The sequence below is a fragment of the Gadus chalcogrammus genome, chromosome 11 (genome assembly GCF_026213295.1).
Source record: "Gadus chalcogrammus isolate NIFS_2021 chromosome 11, NIFS_Gcha_1.0, whole genome shotgun sequence".
Lineage (NCBI taxonomy): Eukaryota > Metazoa > Chordata > Actinopteri > Gadiformes > Gadidae > Gadus > Gadus chalcogrammus.
Genome location: NC_079422.1, coordinates 22,025,226 through 22,045,923, shown reverse-complemented (window position 1 = coordinate 22,045,923; position 20,698 = coordinate 22,025,226). Strand labels below are relative to the sequence as shown.

Below are 20,698 nucleotides of genomic sequence, written 5' to 3'. Positions count from 1 at the left end.
CACACATAAACACACACACACACACACACACACGCACACAATATTATATTTGAGGACCTCGGACAGAAATCACTGAAAGCATATTCTTATTTTATGTTCTGATAATTTGTGTAACTTGCATGTGTTTAAAAGTTACCATCCAGTGAACTTAAAATGGTTATTCCAATTATACTGTAAATAGTATAGTTCTACTTGGAGGAAGTATACTTCTTTGCCTGGTATACTATTTTAATATTTGCATTAAGTGTATTTTTGCAATCTACAACCTCACCACTTAAGGACTTTAATTATAGTGTACATTTGTATGTAAGATATTTGACCGATGGAACCAGGAGCCTCGGAGGCGGGAGTTATTCTTCAGAGGTCTGTATATATTTTATAGATAACATCATCTTGTATATGATCATGTGGTCCCTCAGCATGCTATCCTTTCCTATGCATCCTATTCCTCTTTACACAGCATCAAGCAAACCATCTTCCTGTTCTGTGGGATGAAAGGGTACAGTGCAGTTTTGTGCGTTTACACCAAACGCGACGGGCGACAAGATGCCATAGAAAGTGAACATAGAGATGCGTATCGGGTGAATTTTTCGGGAGAGAAAACCGGCGTTTTGATTTGTCGCGCCACACTTTCGCCGTGCACAGGCGAGAGCGTTCACGAGGATTTGTGCCTTGACAAATTCGCTTGAGTTGAAATATTTCAACTTTGACGCGAATTTCGCGTGATGACAGCCAATCAGCGTTCAACAGCGTGGCCACTGAGTCACGTGTGTAGCGTAACAGCCAATCAGCGTTCAACCGTCAAGCTCAGTGCAGCGCAGTCCGCGGTGAACTGCAGCATGGAGGAAAAAGTGAATGTTGCCGTTTGCGACTCCCGGAGCTCTATGTATAATATAATAGTATATAATGTAATATTTGTTTAGATAATATCACGGCCAAAAGCTCAGTGCGCCTCCGGATGGCCGTAGCGCGGGGAGGTCTCATAGGGATTGGGCTTCTCGGGGTTTGTTTACCGGCGTTGCTATGTTTCCGGTCTTGTGTGTTCCAACGGTTTATTAGGTAGGCCTATCTTATAAGTCTCTGTCTATTCAATACTTCATTCACTGCCTCTTCCGTGGTCATTACAATATTATGAATATACTGCGTCGGGTCCTCCGACGTCTCTCCCTCTTCCACAAAAGGTAAAGACATGCAATGGTGGTTATCTTGTTGTGGCGCGACAAATTCGACAAAACTTGCACAGCGACAGATTATGATTTGTGGCGCGACAAAACGCGAACGGGCGACAAATGTCGCGTTCGGTGTGAACGCACAGACCACAAGATGGATTTGGTTAGGTAAGCTGCCGCACTGCTGCAGTCAGCCTGATTGGGCGGCCATGTTAGTGAGGTCTGCCACACTGCTGCAGTCAGCCTGATTGGGCGGCCATGTTAGTGAGGTCTGCCACACTGCTGCAGTCAGCCTGATTGGGCAGCCATGTTAGTGAGGTCTGCCACACTGCTGCAGTCAGCCTGATTGGGCAGCCATGTTAGTGAGGTCTGCCACACTGCTGCAGTCAGCCTGATTGGGCAGCCATGTTAGTGAGGTCTCAAGTGCTGTAGGGAAACGAGGCCCTGGCCTATTTTCTTAGCACACAACAACACCATGTACGGCAGCAGGCCCACAGCTGTTTCCAATCTCGCAATACCAAAGCATTGTGTGTGACAGCGGCTGTAGCAATCACACATAACTTGAGATGCTATGTTTTAACTAAGCGTTGGCGTTTGAAATTGTGTTAAATATAATGGTGAGGTTATGGTTGGTGTTGCGACACTCAGCCTTCTTTGTCTAGGTGGTAGTAGGGACGTGAACATAAAACCAGCAGTTGGAAAACAATCTGAACAAAACTAAAGGTTAAACAGGTAACACAATTGAATATATAGACCACAAACAACGTGTTTCAGGTGGGATTTGATGCCTTTTTTTTTTTCTCTCCCCACTCCCACGGTTGTGGTTGATTATAAAATCTTACTTTCTGGCTCATTCCTGCGAGTCCACTACTCTCTCTCGTTCCCTGTCTCTGCCTGCCTGTCTGTCTGCACCTTTTACAGTCTATGGCAGGGGTGCCCAACCTTTTTTGACCCAAGATCTACTTTTCAAGTAGCCAACCTCCCGAGATCTACCAGCAAACCTACCTTCAAGCGGGGGGGGGGGGGGGGGGGGGGGGGGGTAGAGAACAATTGTTGACGGGGGGGGGTTGTATCGTGAACCTACGGACTTCAGTGGGGGTTTCATTCCGTCTGCGCACGGCACCTTCTCAACGATAATCAATAATCTTCCTCCCACTCAGGGTGAAAATGGTAGGTCTTAGCTTGTTTCCCCTCAGCCATGCCAACGTTTAGGAGTGTGTAACTACTGTTGACGGCTTTCAACTGCTGTTAACAGCAGTTGAAAAACACTCCCGGAGCTGGCACCAGTGTTACCTGTGACAAGTTTCCTTGCTGTCACCAAGCCGAGCCTCACCCAACCCATTTCCCAGGAATCGAAAGTGTTTTAGGTTATGTTTGTGGAGAACAAGCTGACATCCGCTCCTCATTTACAGCAGTGGCTCATGAGATCCCATTTAAACAGCTAGGATAGGTATACGTTTAAAATCCAGGGGTTTACACTTCGTATGGATAAATAAATATAATATATAATAAATAGTTTCCAAAAAATCGAAAAAAAAAAAAATCTTCACCCCTCGCGATCGACTTGGGATCTGTCGGCGATCTACTGGTAAACCGCGATCGACTGGTTGGGCACCCCTGGTCTATGGTCTGCACACTACACGTGCACAGTCTTGCTGCGTCATTTATATAGGATAGATGAGAGCAATCGCTCGGCGGAGAATGAAGATATGATCATCAAGTTTAACACCGCCTTCAACATCGCTAAAGAGGAACTCCCGTTCACAAAAAAAAAAAAATGGTGCTACCTAATTTGTTGTGGTGCTACTAAATGAAAAGCTAGGTGGCACCAGTGTTACCTGTGAAAAAGTTAGTCTGGAGCCCTGGTTGCGATACCTTTTATGTACCCTCATTCTGTATGAACATCATGATGGGCGATGTTGTATATGAAATGTGCCACACACCGTTTGCGTTCTCCAAATCTCTCGGACACCGCAGTCCACAACTAGGTAGAAGTAGTTTTGTGTGGATTACCTGAACACTTTGGGGTTTGAGGTAAAATTGCTTTGACCTGTTACGCTGTCGTGATTTTCTTTAAAGGAGACATATTATGGTGTTTTCCCAACAATTAAACATAGTATATGAGTTCAGAAAAAACATGTTTTTTATAAGCTGTTTGCTGGAAATAGCTTTTATGGGGAAAAAAAATTGCCTACTGCTATTCCCCTCTGTTTCAGTCCCTTCAGAATGCGCTGTTTCTGGTGTCTGGCTTTAATGCAAATGAGCTGCTGCGCATTGACCAATGAGCTGTCAGAGTGAACCACAGCATGGAGGACAAGTGATGGTTACCGTTTACGGAATGTTTATCTATCTAACCCTATATCTATATAATATAATATAATATAATAATAATATATATAAGTATTTGCGCCTTGCCTATGTATATGATATTATATCTAATATCACGGCCAAAAGCTATGTGTGCCTCGGATAATATTATGAATCATAAAGGCTACGTCTGATGTCTCTGGTTCTTCCATTACAAGTAAAGACTCGTAGTGGGGGTTATCTCGGCCATGGTTGAGAAGAATTGTGGGAAAGGAACTTTGGCCATGACTCTCTGAAGTCCAGATTGAACCGCGAAATGGAGGAGAAAGGGATTGTTCTACTGGAGCTGAGCAGACGGAATGCCGCCGAAGCTCCGCCGCCGTAGCTGACGGACTGCCGTCGAGCTCCCCCTGCCGGACTGCCGCCAGAGCTTCGGCGGCACTCCCCCTGCCGGAGCTGCCGGGATCCCTGCCCGGTAGTCACATGGTAAACTGCATGGAACATCCCTGCTTCTGAAATACTCGAACATCTCCGCCAACCACTGGTCCGCTGGTCCACAAAATCTTAGCTATGCTCTGATTGGAGGGGGGTGGGGAAGTGGGAGGTAATATTCAATTTGTAACCCCTTCCTACGTAGGAGGGGGCGCCGAAACTGACTCGCTCGTTTGGTAACTGTAGGCTGGGTACTCTCAGAAGCTTATATCTTACTAAAAAAGTCTTTTTTCAAAGTTTGTATGTGTGTGGGAGCACCAGAGACCCAAAACAACACCCCAAATCCCAGGAAAAGGGATTGATACAACTATCGTCAGGTGGTTAAGGGACCTTGATCCTGGGTTTCTTAACCTTGCAGTAAACCGGCAGTACGCTTGTGATCAGGTGTCTGGCTCAGGGAGACTGATATCGGTTAACACGCCACTTCCAAATGGGGGATGTTATTGGATAGCAGCTTATATAAGACAATTGGCCATTTATCTCTCTTTAATTGGTATTTAAATGTTCCTCTTTGTCCTCCAACAGAACAAAAAAGACAATGTAACAAACCAAATGTCCATCTTCGTTTCTAATAGATGGCATTGCATGGCAACGTGATGCATACAATTCATAATGTGCTTTGATATAACTGTATGATGGCATTTCTGCTGCACTGCTCTTCATCTCTTGAAAGCCTCTGAGGTACTCATTAAAGTGCATGATCAGTACATTAGTGGAGCAGGATAATATTTCCTCAACACACAAGATTTTGGGATGGGGTAAAACATCTTTGGGTTTGATACTTTTCACAGTTTGTCTTGCATCTATGCCCAACGGTAGGTAACAGCTGCTATTAAAAAAAATATTTTATATTGAGAAATAACTTGCATATTGAACGATTTACTTTGTAGAATTAAAATGAAATGAAAGTTGGATTTGCATTAAGGTTCAGCTAAAGGTATATTAGGTCTATTGCAGACATTTTGAATCATGAGACGTATCCAGGTTAATATTGATTAAGTTTCGCTATGTTTAAGGCAGGGTACTTTTTAATTGCCCGATGCAACAACAATGGCTCCATAGAGAGAAGGAAGGCACTTAACCGGTTTCATTATTTACCCTGATATAAGAGCCCCCTGGTTTGGTACGTTTGGTAACCAGGCTAAGCTACACCGAGTGCATCTGGTCTCTTAAAAAGGTGATATTGTACTAATTGCATTTTTTTTGCACAGTGAGGAAAATTGAACCAAAGTTACTGGCACAACCTGCAGGTGAACGAAAAAAAAGTTGAAACCAGTTTGAGGAGGGATACGCTACAATAGCAGTCTGGGGGACCAATCATTGAAGCTTTGTATCCACCCAAAAATCACCTGTAGTCGTCAATGTAGGAGTATTTCGGATACGCAAAGAATGTTAAAGACGATATCTGCAAAACTTGCCGGAAAAAGCTGCGGCTAAAGTTATTTTTACACCTGGCCAGTAGCAAATAAATGCAGGTGAAACTGTAGAGTCAAACATATTGCCACCATGCGAATATGCGACATAATACGATATAATCCCAACGGGGGTATTTATGAGATGTTGGAAAACACGTTCAATGGAAAGCGTAACATCTGTATTTTTGTCGGTATGGAAGTATACCTTTATAATTTCTAAATGACTTTTCAACCATAATACCATCTCCAGTCTAATTAAGATCAAGCCTTATACGTTCCATCTTTCAATCTCGACCTCCCTGATCCACCCTTGATTTCTCCAATCTTTTTCGTTCTTCGCTACCTTTGCTCTCGTCCCTCTTGTCATAGTGGGCCTTTCTCAATTAGAAGTTGGCCTGGTTGTTCTCCGCCGTCCTCTCCGTTAGCTGCTGTGGACCGTGCGCCGAGGGGGTCTGGGAGCGTTAACGTTACCAGCAGTCGAGTATGGAGCTTCTCGACTCCGAGATCGTTGACAGACATTTCCGAATCAATTCCGGTAAAACTGCCAACATTTGAAATCAACGCAATTGATTCCTCGCCTAAAACATGATCAGATGTGACTTTAGGGATGAAATAGTATATTCATAAAAAATATATATATATTCCATTGTTTGCAAGTTCTGCCTCTTGCCCCTCCTGGCTCGAATGGCGAAATGACCGCTGGGATATCTGTGCTGCCAGGTAACTTTCCCTGCGTCCCAATACCCATGCCACCATTCAGATTTAGTATGCAAGAAACAGATTTAGTGTGTCCTCATACATAGAATGGAAAATGCAGTATGTTAAAAATACCAGGATGTTGGGCTACACCCAGTCGCGTTTCTCAGTACCAGCATGTTCTTTGCTCACGTTGGGTGTGCTAATCAGTGACATCCCCTGCAGTATTTCCTAATTGTGGTTGCATTCTTTATGCAACAGTACCCACTTTGTAAGGGTAGACGCAGTACGTACTGAGAAGTAAAAAGAAGTATGGGATTTGGAACGCAGCCACGGGTTAGATGACACTTCTGGGAATTTTACCCGTTCTTGGCAAATTTGTTGGGGGAGAACTCGACAAACATAAGAGGACGTTTAACAAGGACGCAATAACACAAGATCAGACAAGAACTCGGATAGAGAAAGGGCCCTTGGCTGTTGTGAACTGTTTTCCTTTTTCTTGGGCTCTAATCTCTCACTTTGTCTTGCTCTTTTCCTCATTCCTTGCGCCCCCCTCACCGGTCATCCACACGACTCCCCCCCCCCCCCCCCTCCTCCCCATCCTTTAGACCCGCGATGCCAACATGGCCGGCGACCAGATCAGCGCGGAGAAGAACAGCAGAACGTCCCGAGTGCTGAACCACGTGTCTCTGGGCATCGGGCTCACTTTCTTCATTCTCTCAATGATCTTCATATTCTTCCGATAATCCAATTTTATTATCTCGGTTTACTGCGATGCTCGCTCAACTGTTCTTAGGCTTTCTTGTTCTTTGTTATGCCTCCCAAACCTTGCCACCTATCTACGTCCACAGTATTTCAAATGTTCAGCTTTTATTGGCTATTATTCCATTTCTTTTTTTATTAAATACTTTTTTAAAACAGGTCTGTGATTAAAAGGTGTGACTACGTTATTATATTCGCACTCTGTCATACTGTTCTCTTCTGACTGTTAATAAAGGAACCTTGTCCGTAACTTCTGGTTTCTGCATTCTGTAACTTGGCTTGAGACATAAATTGCCTGGAATTTCCTTTTTGTCAAAAGGCTTTTTGTATTGTGATACGGGGGGGGGGGGGGGGGGGTAACTTAAAAGATAAGTGTTATTTTCCTTGCAGTCACCAAGCTGAGCCTCACCCAACCCATTTCCCAGGAATCGAAAGTGTTTTAGGTTATGTTTGTGGAGAACAAGCTGACATCCGCTCCTCATTTACAGCAGTGGCTCATGAGATCCCATTTAAAAAGCTAGGATAGGTATCCGTTTAAAATCCAGGGGTTTACACTTCGTATGGATAAATAAATATAATATATAATAAATAGAGTTTCCAAAAAATCGAATTCAAATGCAAGTTTGTGTAAAATATAGTGGCAATTTATATTATAGCTTTTAAAATCCCACAACGGATGGACCCTGTTGATCCTCAGTGGGTCTGCTCTTTCTGTCCCGTCTTCCTGGGTTTACTGGAAGTCAATCTGGCATCGTAACGGTGGTTGAATCATTTCCGGCTTCTGTGGTTTCTACCAGAATCTCCCTGTTGTTTTTCAATGGAAAATTGTTGGATAGAAAGTTGCATCCTCCGAAAACAATTGCCTTTTTTTTCGGGGAGAATTTCAATAGAGTTTGCTTGAAGGTCTCCTTGCTTAAAAAATAGATTCATAGAAAATTAATAGAAAACTAGACATCCAGGGTGACTTTATTATCATGTTTTTATCTAATATTAGAGAGTGCTCACAATACAACATGTGTATGAGATATAGACGTGTTGCCTAAACATGGTGTAGAATTGCAAAGCTACCATGTTGTTGTTTTTTATTCAAAAATGGAAATGTAATCTTAACCACTATGTAAAGATGTATGGTATCTGATGATGGCTAATGCGTTACATACAGCAACAATAGGAAAGCGGTTGCCACGCTCAGATTTTTGCTGAGAGCGTTACTCTGTGCTTACTTACATACTGTAAAGACACAGATGGATAACAGCAACGGCTTTAGAGCCATAACATTATTCGATCCATTTGTTGCAGCAGGCAGGAAGGGAGATGCATACTGTACCAACCATTGAGCTATGTAGCCAAAAGAATGAAGCATTTTCCTTTAGGTGAGCCTTTCTGTTCCCTTTCTGTTGGTAATGTTAAGTAATATCATATTCATAGTAATATGCTAATGGTAATTTAGTCAACATTATATCATATGGCTACAACTTGAGACTAAGTTCTGAAGGAAATAAGAACTAAAAATGTATTGTAATAAATGGCTGGAATAATAATGATAACTAAATATAGTTTGTTAATACCGCGTCGAGTTTAGCGGGATGCACAGCCTAAGTCATTGCATTTGAAAGCAAACACTGGAATGTTGCTGATCCCGTTCATATAATGATGTATGCAGACAGCCCAACAAAGCCCAGTGGGCTTCTTGTTCAGTGGCAACGCCAGACAGATATGGATTGCAGAAATGACGATCAATGTTTTCTCTCCATCTCTTGGCACTCTTATAATTATTTCGGTCCATACTGGGTCATTGGCTTTGGTCTTTCTCAAACTAAAATAAGAGCACAAGTTGGGTCCACTGGAAGAAGGCAGAGGAAGAGAGGAAGTTAGCCAGCCTGTCTGCTTCACAAAGACGGCTGCTTTTTGAAGGAAGCGCAGTAGAATTGGTTTGGATCTGGGTAATTGGGAGTTGGCAGGGAAACATGAAAAAGAGGGCAAAACAACTGAAACAAGGGGGTAAGGAAAGAGGTGTATTTGCCGCCTGATGCCGCCGTTTCAATTACATTCAGAAAGCTCTATGGCAGGACTATTGTTGTGAAAAGTATTACCAATGCATTATTTATCTTTATTTTTTGTCAATAAAAAAATATCTAATAATATATATACAGTATCTTTTTTTATACATTGGTAGTCAAGGCGGGGCCCTATTGTTTGTTAAGGCGGCCGCCTTAACAATACAGTGTTTCGGGAAACAGTGAATTGTATGTTTGTGCGTGTTCTTCCGTATGTGCCCATTTGCTGTTTTGTTTTACTGTGTTTATATTTATTTCTTACTGCTGGAATCCATATCTACTTCAACTATGTCATCAGTATCCCGATATACCTGCCATGTCATGCTAGCCCTCTTACCCAGTAGTTGGCAAGAGGGCTATGATCTAGTACAATGGCAACCGTATAGATTTTCATTAGCCTTGGAATGAGACAAATCTTGCAAGCTCATGTTTCATTGCTCTGCAGATATGGTCCTACTCCCCCCCCCATATAAAAAGCTTTCTGCCTGCTACGCGATGGACGGACCAATCACAACCGACCAATCCCGTACCGGGCAGAAAATACTTTTGTATGGGAGGGGAAACTGACCTATCTGCAGAGCAAATGAAACGTGAGATTAGTCTGGTTCCCATGCTTCATTTTCATAGCTGTGTCCTCAAAACCTTTTGTGGTCTGAATATCAATATCACATTCATGAATTTGTGAAAGCCAGATTTTTTTTTATTATATATTACTGCCTAACAAACTACACCTTAAGGCTAGGTTTTTTGAAAGATTCTATGTAAGCATGGCTAGGGAAGGTACAAAACTATGCACTCAGAGAAGAACCCAAGCATCTTCCAAAGGCAAGGCTAAACCACAAGTATTTATTGCACATTATAAAACCCAATTGTCCCTACAGACCTCCAGCTGCCCCAAATGCCTGCACTGTGTCAAATGCTTTAGCTGGACGTTAAACCAAGTTAAACTTTTGTCCCACAGCAAAAGCTGGGGTTTATTGTGTCCCATACAAAGTTAACTGGTAGCGTTGGTTATTGATAAATCAAGTTCTGTCGAAATGGTAATGTTATGAAGCAACTTGTTATTACTGTTTAGTCAGGGGTTCCTGAATTACAGATCACATGTTCCTTGCTCATTACAATGATTCCATTGTTGTGAAAACACACAAAAGTACCGTGTGCTAGTTAGTTAGGGGTCCAAGCCAACAGGTTGGATCCCTATTGTTTTTGTAAGGATTTTTTTTATTATTATTCCCCCCTAAAAGTGGCTCCACAGCCCAAACCGTAAATGGTGCACACACGCCAATTGCATGACTAGATCCAGGTACGTGAGGACTATGCAGACGACAAACTCCAGACCTGCCAGTCACTAGGTGGCGCTATAACACGGAAAGACGCGTTTGGAGCTATAACTCCCACACCGAACCGCCCACAGTCCAAAACGTTATATACACAGATTCACTGGAGTCTGCTGCATCCTTTGGCATAGGCCAAGCCCATTTGCGTCCATATTTTGAAAATCGCGAAAACCGCTAAACTGCCTTTTCCCTACTCTTCACACATTTCTTTCCCAATCGACACCAAACATTGCACACAACATCTTCAGACGCACACCAAAAAAGCAATATGAAAACTTTTTGGATCCGACAGTCGACGATGAAACGGTAGCATTTTGAATATGTGTTTATTAGCTATGTTTTAAGTCGAAAATCAAAAATCCCCAAAAATCCAAAATTAGACATCGGATCGAGTCCAAATTTTGCACACATTTCGGCGCTACCCTTCATGGCTTTCGATAAAAAAATCGGAAAATATCGCCATAGGAGGGCGCAATAAATAAGAAAATTGTGTATCTCCTATTTGGCCAAAGGAATGTTCTTCAAAGTCAAGGGAAACCTTCAAGGGGAAAACCCGAGTCTATATAGAAAATATGGCCAATAATTATTAATGTGGGCGGGAGTTATTTGGAAAAGGAAAATTCTCTTCTGAAAATTTCACCACAAGGTGGCGCCAAAAAGCGACGACATTGTGTGCCTCCTAATTGGCCAATGGAATGTTCTGAAAACGCTATGTTTTGGGCTATAACTCCCACACCGAACCTCCCACAGTCAAAAACGTTATACGCGCAGATTCACTGGAGTCAGCTGCATCTTTTGGCACGCCCATTTGCGTCTGTATTTTTCTTATGCAAAATTGCGAAAACAGCTAAACTGACTTTTCACTACTACTCCCACATTTCTTGCCCAATTGACACCAAACTTTGCACACGACATCTTCAGAAGCACACGACAAGAAATCAGCAAAACTATTTTGATCTGACCATCGTTGACGAAACTGTAGCGTTTTGAATATATGTTTCGCGTTGCAAATCACCAAACTTTGCACACGACATCTTCAGACGCACACGACAAGAAATCAGCAAAACTATTTTGATCCAACCGCCGACGACGATACGGTAGCGGAAAATGCGTCAAAACCTTTAAATCCACAGGTTCACGGTAGCGTTTTGAACACATGCTTCGCGTTGTGCCGGCGAAATGCACATCTCTTGGACCCCTGGATAACTGCTTGCAGTTCTAGTTATCATTGGTCCACTACGGTGGTTTTCTTAAGTTCACGCAAACAAGGAATTTCTATCGATGAGGTTTCGGAACGTTCTGTGGATTAATTTTCAGGGGTATCAGCCCAAGAGAGACCCCAATACAACATAACTAAGGTACTCCCTGGGATTTGCAATATAATAAATGATAAGGACAGCCTTTAATGCTTCTGCCCCACATGAGCTTTGTAAACCAGTACCAACAGGTGTTTGAAGTGAAAGGTTATTTCACAGGGAACATATCTAAAAGCCCCAGAAACAGACCAAACTCTTGGATTGAGATAACACAGTTTGCACAACACATTGGGTATGCTTGCAAAACTGTGTGGTAGGTGCCATTTTCCAAGCTTATGGCCGTAATAGATAACAACCCGCTACACACGAACCAAGTTATATTCATCTATGAAGCTGCGCTGGTCTGATCGTTTAACTCTAGTGAAATTATGGTTAAATTGGTGGTAACAAAAAATACTTTCATCTAGGAAATAATCTGATTTTGATCGTGATTTAAATTTATGGGTCAAACGATCTCCAAACTATAATCAATAAATAAAATATTTGTTGATACATATTTGTGCATTATTTCGATTTTTACATTTTCTTTTTTAACATTTTGTGTATTTTTTGGTTAGAAATGTCCAAGTTCTCTGTTACAAGGGTTTTTTTGGAGAGAAATGCTGAATAAATGCATTATGTTTTCAAACACAAAAATAATCGTTTGAATAATCGTGATTTCAATATTGACCAAAATAATCGTAATTATTACTTTTTCCATAATCGAGCGGCCCTACTTTCATCCCACTTTTCTTGCCCCTTTTGTTAACGCTTTATGGATCTATCAAAATCCATTTTGAATACATTGAAATGTTGAACAGAAAAATACCTTATACTTTAAGTATACTTAAATACATGAGGCGTTATGAACCTCTGAAACTCTGATACACTCCTTTTGTTCAAAAGTCATCTTAAATCCCATCCCTTCAGGACCACCTACAACATCTGACGAATCAACCTCCGCCATCTTCCACTCTCTCTCTCTTAATGTGTGGTCTATTGTTGTAGTTTTGTTTATTTGCCTCTTGTTTGAGTGTCTGTACTGTCTGTATGTATCCCTTTTTGTAAAGCGTCTTTGAGTACCAAGATAAGCGCTTTAAAAAAAAGAAGCTATTATTATTATCATCATTATAAATTAATAATGTGTGTGTGTGTGTGTGTGTGTGGATGATGGCTGGTTTAAGTAGCCTCACCTGGTAAAGTCTGTTATGATGCGGCCAGGTGAGCCGCACCTACCAGCGTCAGACAAAGGACTCAGGGTGCTGATGTTGAAAGAGCGGTTTATTGTGACAGTGTTTTGATAATGATACGGGCCCGGTGTTTTATTCTTTTCATACACCTTCTTTTATGTATTTATGAGATCTAATAAATGATGCGGCCAGGTGAACCGCACCTACCCGCGTTGCAGTGCCAGTGCCAAACTCCAGCGAGGGGACTTTACCTGGGCTTCTCCAGACAAAGGACTCAGGGTGGTGATGTTGAAAGACCTTTTAGGTTTATTGGGAGCTGGTGTTTTATTCTTTTCATACACCTTATTTTATGTCTTTATGAGGTCATTTTAAATGGTATCCTGTCCATATATGCATCCTACGCCTCTATACACAGCATAAATCAAAGCATCTTCCCGTTCTGTGGGATGGAAGGAAACGGTGCAGTTTCTTTTAGAGCACATGATGGATTTGGTTAGAAAAGCTGCCCCCCAGCTGCAGTCAGCCTGATTGGGCAGCCATGTTAGTGAGGTCTCAAGTACTGGAGGGGAACTTGGCTCTGGTTTGGTGTCTTAGCACAACAACGCCATGTACGGCAGCAGGCCCACAGCTGTTTCCAATCTCGCAATACCAAAGCATTTGCGTAACAACGGCTGTAGCTAACGGCTGTAGCAGTGCTTGGTTCTGCATCTCGAAGCAGAGGTTTGTAGACAAGGTGCACGAGAAGCCGGTCAATAAGTTGAAAAGCAGCAGAGACGCTTAATTTCACCTTAAAGATGAAGTTTACTTTTTTTTGTGCAGAAAATGCAAGTAAACTTCCATTTGCAACTTTTTTTCATGTGGTATCAATTGATTACTAAGTACTGCTATTTGGATATAAGCGTTTTCATTCCCAAACTGTGGCTCTGTAGAGAGGAGTGCTGCTTCCCGCCTATCTCCTGGGCAGGAATACCTCTCTAGACACGCAGGGCTCAGACCTGCGGACGTGTCTTTACTTACCCTCGTGATTCGGAGCAGGAATATCTGTTGAATAAACAATATCTTTCTAAATTTCTAAAATGTCTACTTCAAACTAAGAGGCGGAACTGGATTTAATAATAGGTCATGCTTCGAATCCTCGCCAAAATATACATATACACAGAATAAGAAATGTATCATAAGATGTCTGAAGGTTGAATGGAAAGAGGAGCTTCTGTATTTGTCAGGGTATTAACTCATACCGTCGGTACTTCTAAAAACCCTGGTTTAATACCGTAATACCGCCCAAGACTAATAAGCTCTGTCTTTCAACAACGAGATCTACACCCCACCCTTTATTCCGCCCATCGACTTTTCCTCTTCTTCAATCTTCGCTAATGTTGCTCTAACTCCATCACAAACTAATCCTTCTTGTCATTGGCTGTGCTGAACTGTTTTCTTATTTTTTGGGGTAGTCTAATCTCACACCCTCCCCATCCTTTAGACCCGTGATGCCAACATGGCCGGCGACCAGATCACCGCGGAGAGGAAGAGCAATACTGCCCGGACGCTGAACCACGTGGCCCTGGGAATCGGCCTTGCCTTCTCCCTGATAATGACTATCATGATAATCATCCAAACAATTGTCATACACCGACACTTTTAATCTAATTGTATTATCTCGGTTTAGTCATACCATACTGGCTAATCAGCCCCAATCTGAGTTTGTTGATCTTTTGATCCAATCAAGTAATTTTGTTTTAAGGTGTAAGATTGCGCTGTTGGTTTATCATTGGTATTTTACTCAACATTTACGTCTTTAACTATGTAGCGTTATGAGCATATGCTTAGGCGTTTTTAACACTGCAGCACTTTTTCAAGGAAATTTTTTTTATAGTTTCATTTTATAGTTTAAAAATTTCGAATTTCGAAAGCAACAAAGGAAAATAATTGCTGTTTGAAAGTTTTGTGCATATTAATCAATTTTCCAAAAATGATGTCCATTTACTCCTGTAAAATGTCAAAGCAAAATCATATCAAAGCTAATCATATCAACGCAAATTAATCATTTTACAGTCTCTTGTCAATCAGTGTTCCCTTTAGTATTTTCTGCTCTGTCTTTGATACAGCACGCAGAACACGTGGACATCCAAAAGTTATAGTTCAACATTGTGTCACTGCTGCAAATGCTTTCCACCATATTTTCTATATTCTATGTTTCACTAAGACATCCTCACATTCTATACCATTTAAATAAACACATCTTTAACCTTGCAGATTTTTACATCCGTTGTCAATCAGGGTTGATAATAAATGTTGTATGATCTATTAATGTCATACATCATTTGGGATACATATATATCACATTTATGCATGAATAAAGTTACAAACATTTGTCCAAGAATGCCTGATTCAACATAATGTTTTTGATTTATTGGAATCATAACCTTGGATTTCATAACTGAGATTGTGGTATCACTTGATTACTAAATACTAAGTACTGCCATTTGGGTATTTGTCTTTTTATCCCAAAGCTCTAGGCTTGGGCGGCATCTCGTTTTTCATTCTCACCCATGTAATTTCAAAGCTGAGCTGCTGGTGAAGAGGTCCATGTCTAACATGCAATTAGCCAAGTCAAGACAAGTCTTGCTGGGATCAAACACTCATGGCCCATAGAACAATGAATAGATGGGCAACTCCACGTATGTCAAGGCATTTTCACCGGAATGAACTGGTTAATGTGCGTTTCATTCAAGCTCCACTGGCTGCGCAAAACTGTTGTTGTTGTTCTGGTGCCCAAACTGTGGCTCTGTAGAGAGGAGTGCTGCTTCCCGCCTATCTCCTGGGCAGGTATACCTCTCTAGACACGCAGGGCTCAGACCTGCGGACGTGTCTTTACTTGCCCTACTAACCCTAAAATGTCTACTTTCAAACTACGCGGGGGAACTGATTTTGGATTTATAGATAGGTCATGCTTCAAATCCTCGACAAAATATACATATATACACAGAATAAGAAATGTATTCATAAGATGTCTGAAGGTTGAATAGAAAGAGGAGCTTCTGTATTTGTCAGGGTATTAACACATACCGTCGGTACTTCTAAAAACCCTGGTTTAATACCGTAATGCCGCCCAAGACTAATAAGCTCTGTCTTTCAACAACGAGATCTACACCCCACCCTTTATTCCGCCCATCGACTTTTCCTCTGCTTCTTCAATCTTCGCTAATGTTGCTCTAACGCCGTCACAAATTAATCCTTCTTGTCGTTGGCTGTGCTGAACGGTTTTAATTTTTTTTGGAGTGCTCTAATTTCTCACACTTTGTCTTGCTTTTCTCCTCCTTCCTTGCGCCCCTCATGTGTCAACCACACCTCCACCCCCCCTCCGACACCCTCCCCCTCCTTTAGACCCGTGATGCCAACATGGCCGGCGACCAGATCACCGCCGAGAGGAAGAGCAATACGGCCCGAACACTGAACCACGTGGCTCTGGGGATCGGCCTCACCTTCCTCGTCCTGTACATCATCGGCGTGATTGTTGTATTAGCCATACGATAATCTGATTGTTTTATCTCGGTTTAGTCATACCATACTGGCTAGTCAGCGCCAATCTGAGTTTGTTGATCTTTTGGTCCAATCAAGTAATTCTGTTCTAAGGTGTAAGATTACGCTGTTGGTTTATCATTGGTATTTTACTCAACATTTATGTCTTTTACTATGTAGCGTTATTAGCATATGCTTAGGCGTTAGACGTTTTACACTGCAGCACTTTTCCGAAGAAATATCTTTCGACAGTTTAATTTTATAGTTTAAAATTTTCGAAACCAACAAAGGAAAATAATATAACGTTTGAAAGTTTTGTGCTTTTTCATCACTTTTCCAACTACGATTTCCATTTACTCCTATAAAATGTTGATCGTATCAAAGCAAAATTAATCATTTTACAGTCTCTTGTCAATCAGTGTTCCCTTTAGTTTTTTCTGCTCTGTCTTTGATACAGCACGCAGAACACGTGGACATCCAAAAGTTATGCAAATATAAGTTCAGCATTGTGTCACTGCTGCAAAGCATTTATGCTTTCCACCATATTTACTATATTCTTGATTTCACTAAGACATCCTCACATTCTATACCATTTAAACAAACACATCTTTAACTTAGCAGATTTTTACATATATCGGTTGTCAATCATGTTTGTTAAATAAATGTATGATGTACTAATGTTCATACACCATTTTGGATAAATATATCACATTTATGCATGAATAAAGTTACAAACATTTGTAAAAAGATGGAGTTTGAAAATGTTTGCAGATTGAAAATGCAAGAAAGTTGCATTTGTACCTTTTTTCCCTGTGGTATCACTTGATTACTAAGTACTGCCATTTGGGTATTTGTCTTTTTATCCCAAAGCTCTGGGCTTGGGCCGCATCTCGTTTTTCATTCTCACCCATGTAATTTCAAAGCTGAGCTGCTGGTGATAGAGGTCCATGTCTAACCTGCAATTAGCCAAGTCAAGACAAGTCTTGCTGGGATCAAACACTCATGGCCCATAGAACAATGAATAGATGGGCAACACGTATGTCAAGGCAGTTTGACCGGTATTAACCGATTAATGTGCGTTTGATTCAAGCCGGTGCTCCACTGGCCTAATGCCGTCGGTAGGGTTGCTTGATTATGGAAAAAATCATAATCACGATTATTTTGGTCAATATTGAAATCACTATTATACAAACGATTATTTTTGAGTTTGAAAACATGATGTATTTATTCAGCCAGTCGCTCCCAAAAAACCCTATGTAATTGAGAACTGTGAAATTTAGCCTTAAAAAAAATACACAAAATGGTCAAAAAGAACATGTTCAAACCAAAATAATGAATATGTATCCAGCTGTTCTAGACTGCACTTTCTATAAAACATTTAATAAAAAAATAAAATAAAAGTCTAAAAACGTGATTATATTAATTTTGTGATCGTTTTATGCTAAAATCGAAATTACAATTAAAATACGATTAATCGCCCAGCCCTAGACTGTATTTCTAAAATCCTGGTATAATACCATAATACCGCCCAAGTCTAATAAACTGACTTTCAAATACCATATCTACGCCTCACCCTTTTCCTCTTCTTCATTATTCGCTAATGTTGCTAACTCCGTCACAAACTATCCTTCTTGTCATTGGCTGTGCTGAACAATTTAATTTTTTTTGGGGGGGCTCTAATCCATGGACCTAACTATGCTGTCCTTTCTTTAATAGGTCCATGGCTCTAATCCATGGACCTATTAAAGAAAGGACAGCGGATTCAAAAATGGCATCTTGGGAGCCAGCCACGCCCTAGTGCATGACGTGCCGGATGCAGAAATATTTCGGTGTGTAGCATTGTAGCATCATAAGCGAGAGGTCTGTCTATACATCCCTCGGCGACTTTAAGCGATAAAAAGTCAACAAAGTGCCCAAAAACCATCAACGTCATTCATGTTAAGTAAAAGGAAAAACCTCGGACACGACAAGTTAACGGAGGGCACTGAGCCCTCTCGGATGCCTGGCCGAAACAACATTTGTTTCACCTCAACTCCTTCTCAGCTGCCCACCTCTCCTTCTCCTGCAAAAAATAAAACGCTTGAGGTGGCGTTTTGAAAAGAGAAAACTTACATTTTATTAGTACATGGTATAAAGATAATTATGAGCCTTTGATTGATATCCAGACATTTTTTGCGGAGACACAGGCCTACTTCTGGGCCAATTGAATCGAGGGACCCGTCCACAGCCCGGTTACACAGCTGCAATACCAGGCTTGGCCGCTGACTGAGCACTGGTGGATTGCGGCAGTATGCATTGCTCCCGCATGGACCTATTAAAGTCTTCTTTAATAGGTCCATGATTAAAGTGCTCTCGGGGGCTTGCTCTAATCTCACAATTTGTCTTGCTATTCTCCTCCTTCCTTACGCCCCTCATGTGTCCAACCTCCACCCCCCCTCACACCCTCCCCCTCCTTTAGACCCGTGATGCCAACATGGCCGGCGACCAGATCACCGCGGAGAGGAAGAGCAAAACGGCCCGAACGCTGAACCTCGTGGCTCTGGGAATCGGACTAGCCTTCATCCTCCTGTACACCATCGTTAAATTAGTCTAATTGGACTATCTCGGTTTAGTCGTACCTAGAGCCATGGAGAGAGAGAATATCTAGCATGAATATCTATCTATCACTCATACCATACTCGCTAATCAGCCCCAATCTAAGTTTGTTGATCTTTTGATCCAATCAAGTAATTTTGTTTTAAGGTTTAAGATTGCGCAGTTGGTGTAGGCCCATTGGTATTTTACTCAACATTTACGTCTTTAAATATGTAGCGTTGTTAGCATATGCTTAGGCCTTAGACGTTTTACACTGCAGCACTTTTCCGAAGAAATATATTAAGTTGATTATAAAGTTTCAGAATTTCGAAACCAACAAAGGAAAATAATTGAAAGTTTAAACGATATGTGCATATTTATCAATTTTCCAACTACAACGTCCATTACTGATTTCAATCCTCCAGTAAAATGTTGATCATATCAAAGAAAAATCGTTTTTTCTGCTCTGTCTTTGCACGCAGAACACATGGACAGCCAAAAGTTGTGCAAAAATAAATTCAGCGTTGTCTCACTGCTGCAAAGCATTTATGCTTTCCTCCATATTTACTATATTCTGTATTTCACTACGAAATCCTCACATTCTATACCCTTTAAACATACACATCTTAGCAGATTTTTACATTGTCAAATGTTGTATGATGTATTAATGTTCATAGGCCTACATCATTTGTGATACATATATCACATTTATGCATGAATAAAGTGACAAACATTTGAGTTTAATACATGTGGTCTTTGCACTCATTTATTTGTTATAATAATTTGCAGAGAAATCGAATAAAAAAAGAAACACACACACGCAAACACTCAAGGTAATTTGGCAGGAGAAATAAGACGAAGGGTTTTACATTTTCCGCAAACTGAGTCACATATACCATCTTCAAGTTGGTTATTTTATAAAAATAAGTTTGATGTATAACCATTTATGAAGTTCTATATATGCCTAGCTGTCTATAAACAACTATAAAGTTGTTTATGACTCTTGTGCCAAACTGTTCCTATCTCTATTTCCTGTATCTCCCAATTGCTGTTGTTGCTTTGTCCCCAGTATTCATAGATTATAGTAGATAATGACCTGTGAACTAATGAATCATTACGTATAATTGAATTGCCATGGCGCTGTAACCTATCTACTTCCTCTTATTACTTGAATTATCTCCCCTTGGTTCATTACCGTCTTCATTGCACTCTCATCTCACCCCAAATGTCCTCGCATGTTGCCCGGAAAGATCCATATTTGATACACCAAACACAAAGTTCACCTTAACAATAAAAGTGCTGGTTTTCGTGGCTGTTTGCACTTAGACTTGGGCTACTTTGCAGCTTCAGAAAATGAAAGTGTTTTGAATCTCTCATCTAAAGTGGACTAACGCAAAGCAGCTGTTGGAAGCGGTATGGTTTGAAAGATGACTCATAATTTCCCAACAATGCATATAGAGGAAGTTGTCATGGTGTCATATCCTGGTTTGTTACTCTCATCTTTGTTTAAACTATGCGCACCAATGCTTCAGGTGATGCTACCTAAATAGTGGACTTTGCAAACAATAATTATGATTTATATTGGCCTCAATCAAGAGAAAACACCTTCTCTTGGATCCACAATAAAACGATTGAGGGTAGCCTAAGTCACATCAACAGATGTCCATTGTGCTAGTTTCAGTAACTAAGTTAACAGAAGCCAGAACCCATGGTCATTGTCCGCCTTCCCACATAATTGTTACCATTCTTCGAGGCTTGGGCCAAAAAGGTCAGAGTTGGGTTGATTTCGTGCCAGTCACGGTTGTTGTTCTCTCCCAACCCCCTTGATGTGTGTGTGTGTGTGTGTGTGCGTGTGTGTGTGTGTGTGCGTGTGTGTGTGTGTGTG

At 41.2% G+C, this 20,698-nt stretch overlaps 1 protein-coding gene across 4 annotated transcripts in view; it reads left to right on the top strand.

The window, feature by feature from the left end:
* Positions 1-20,698, top strand: part of si:dkey-33i11.9 (synapse differentiation-inducing gene protein 1-like) — a 30,172-nt gene that overhangs the window by 9,058 nt on the left and 416 nt on the right. Inside the window, exon 3 of one of the 4 annotated variants that reach the window (XM_056602248.1) lies at positions 16,105-20,557. The exons of 1 other annotated variant lie outside the window; for it this stretch is intronic. In XM_056602248.1, coding sequence (XP_056458223.1) covers positions 16,105-16,254 — 150 coding nt within the window. In that variant the 3' untranslated portion in view covers positions 16,255-20,557. Of the gene's footprint in view, positions 1-6,687; positions 7,159-14,200; positions 14,971-16,104; positions 20,558-20,698 lie in introns of those variants that run through there. 2 more of the 4 variants (XM_056602247.1, XM_056602250.1) reach the window with 2 other exon arrangements.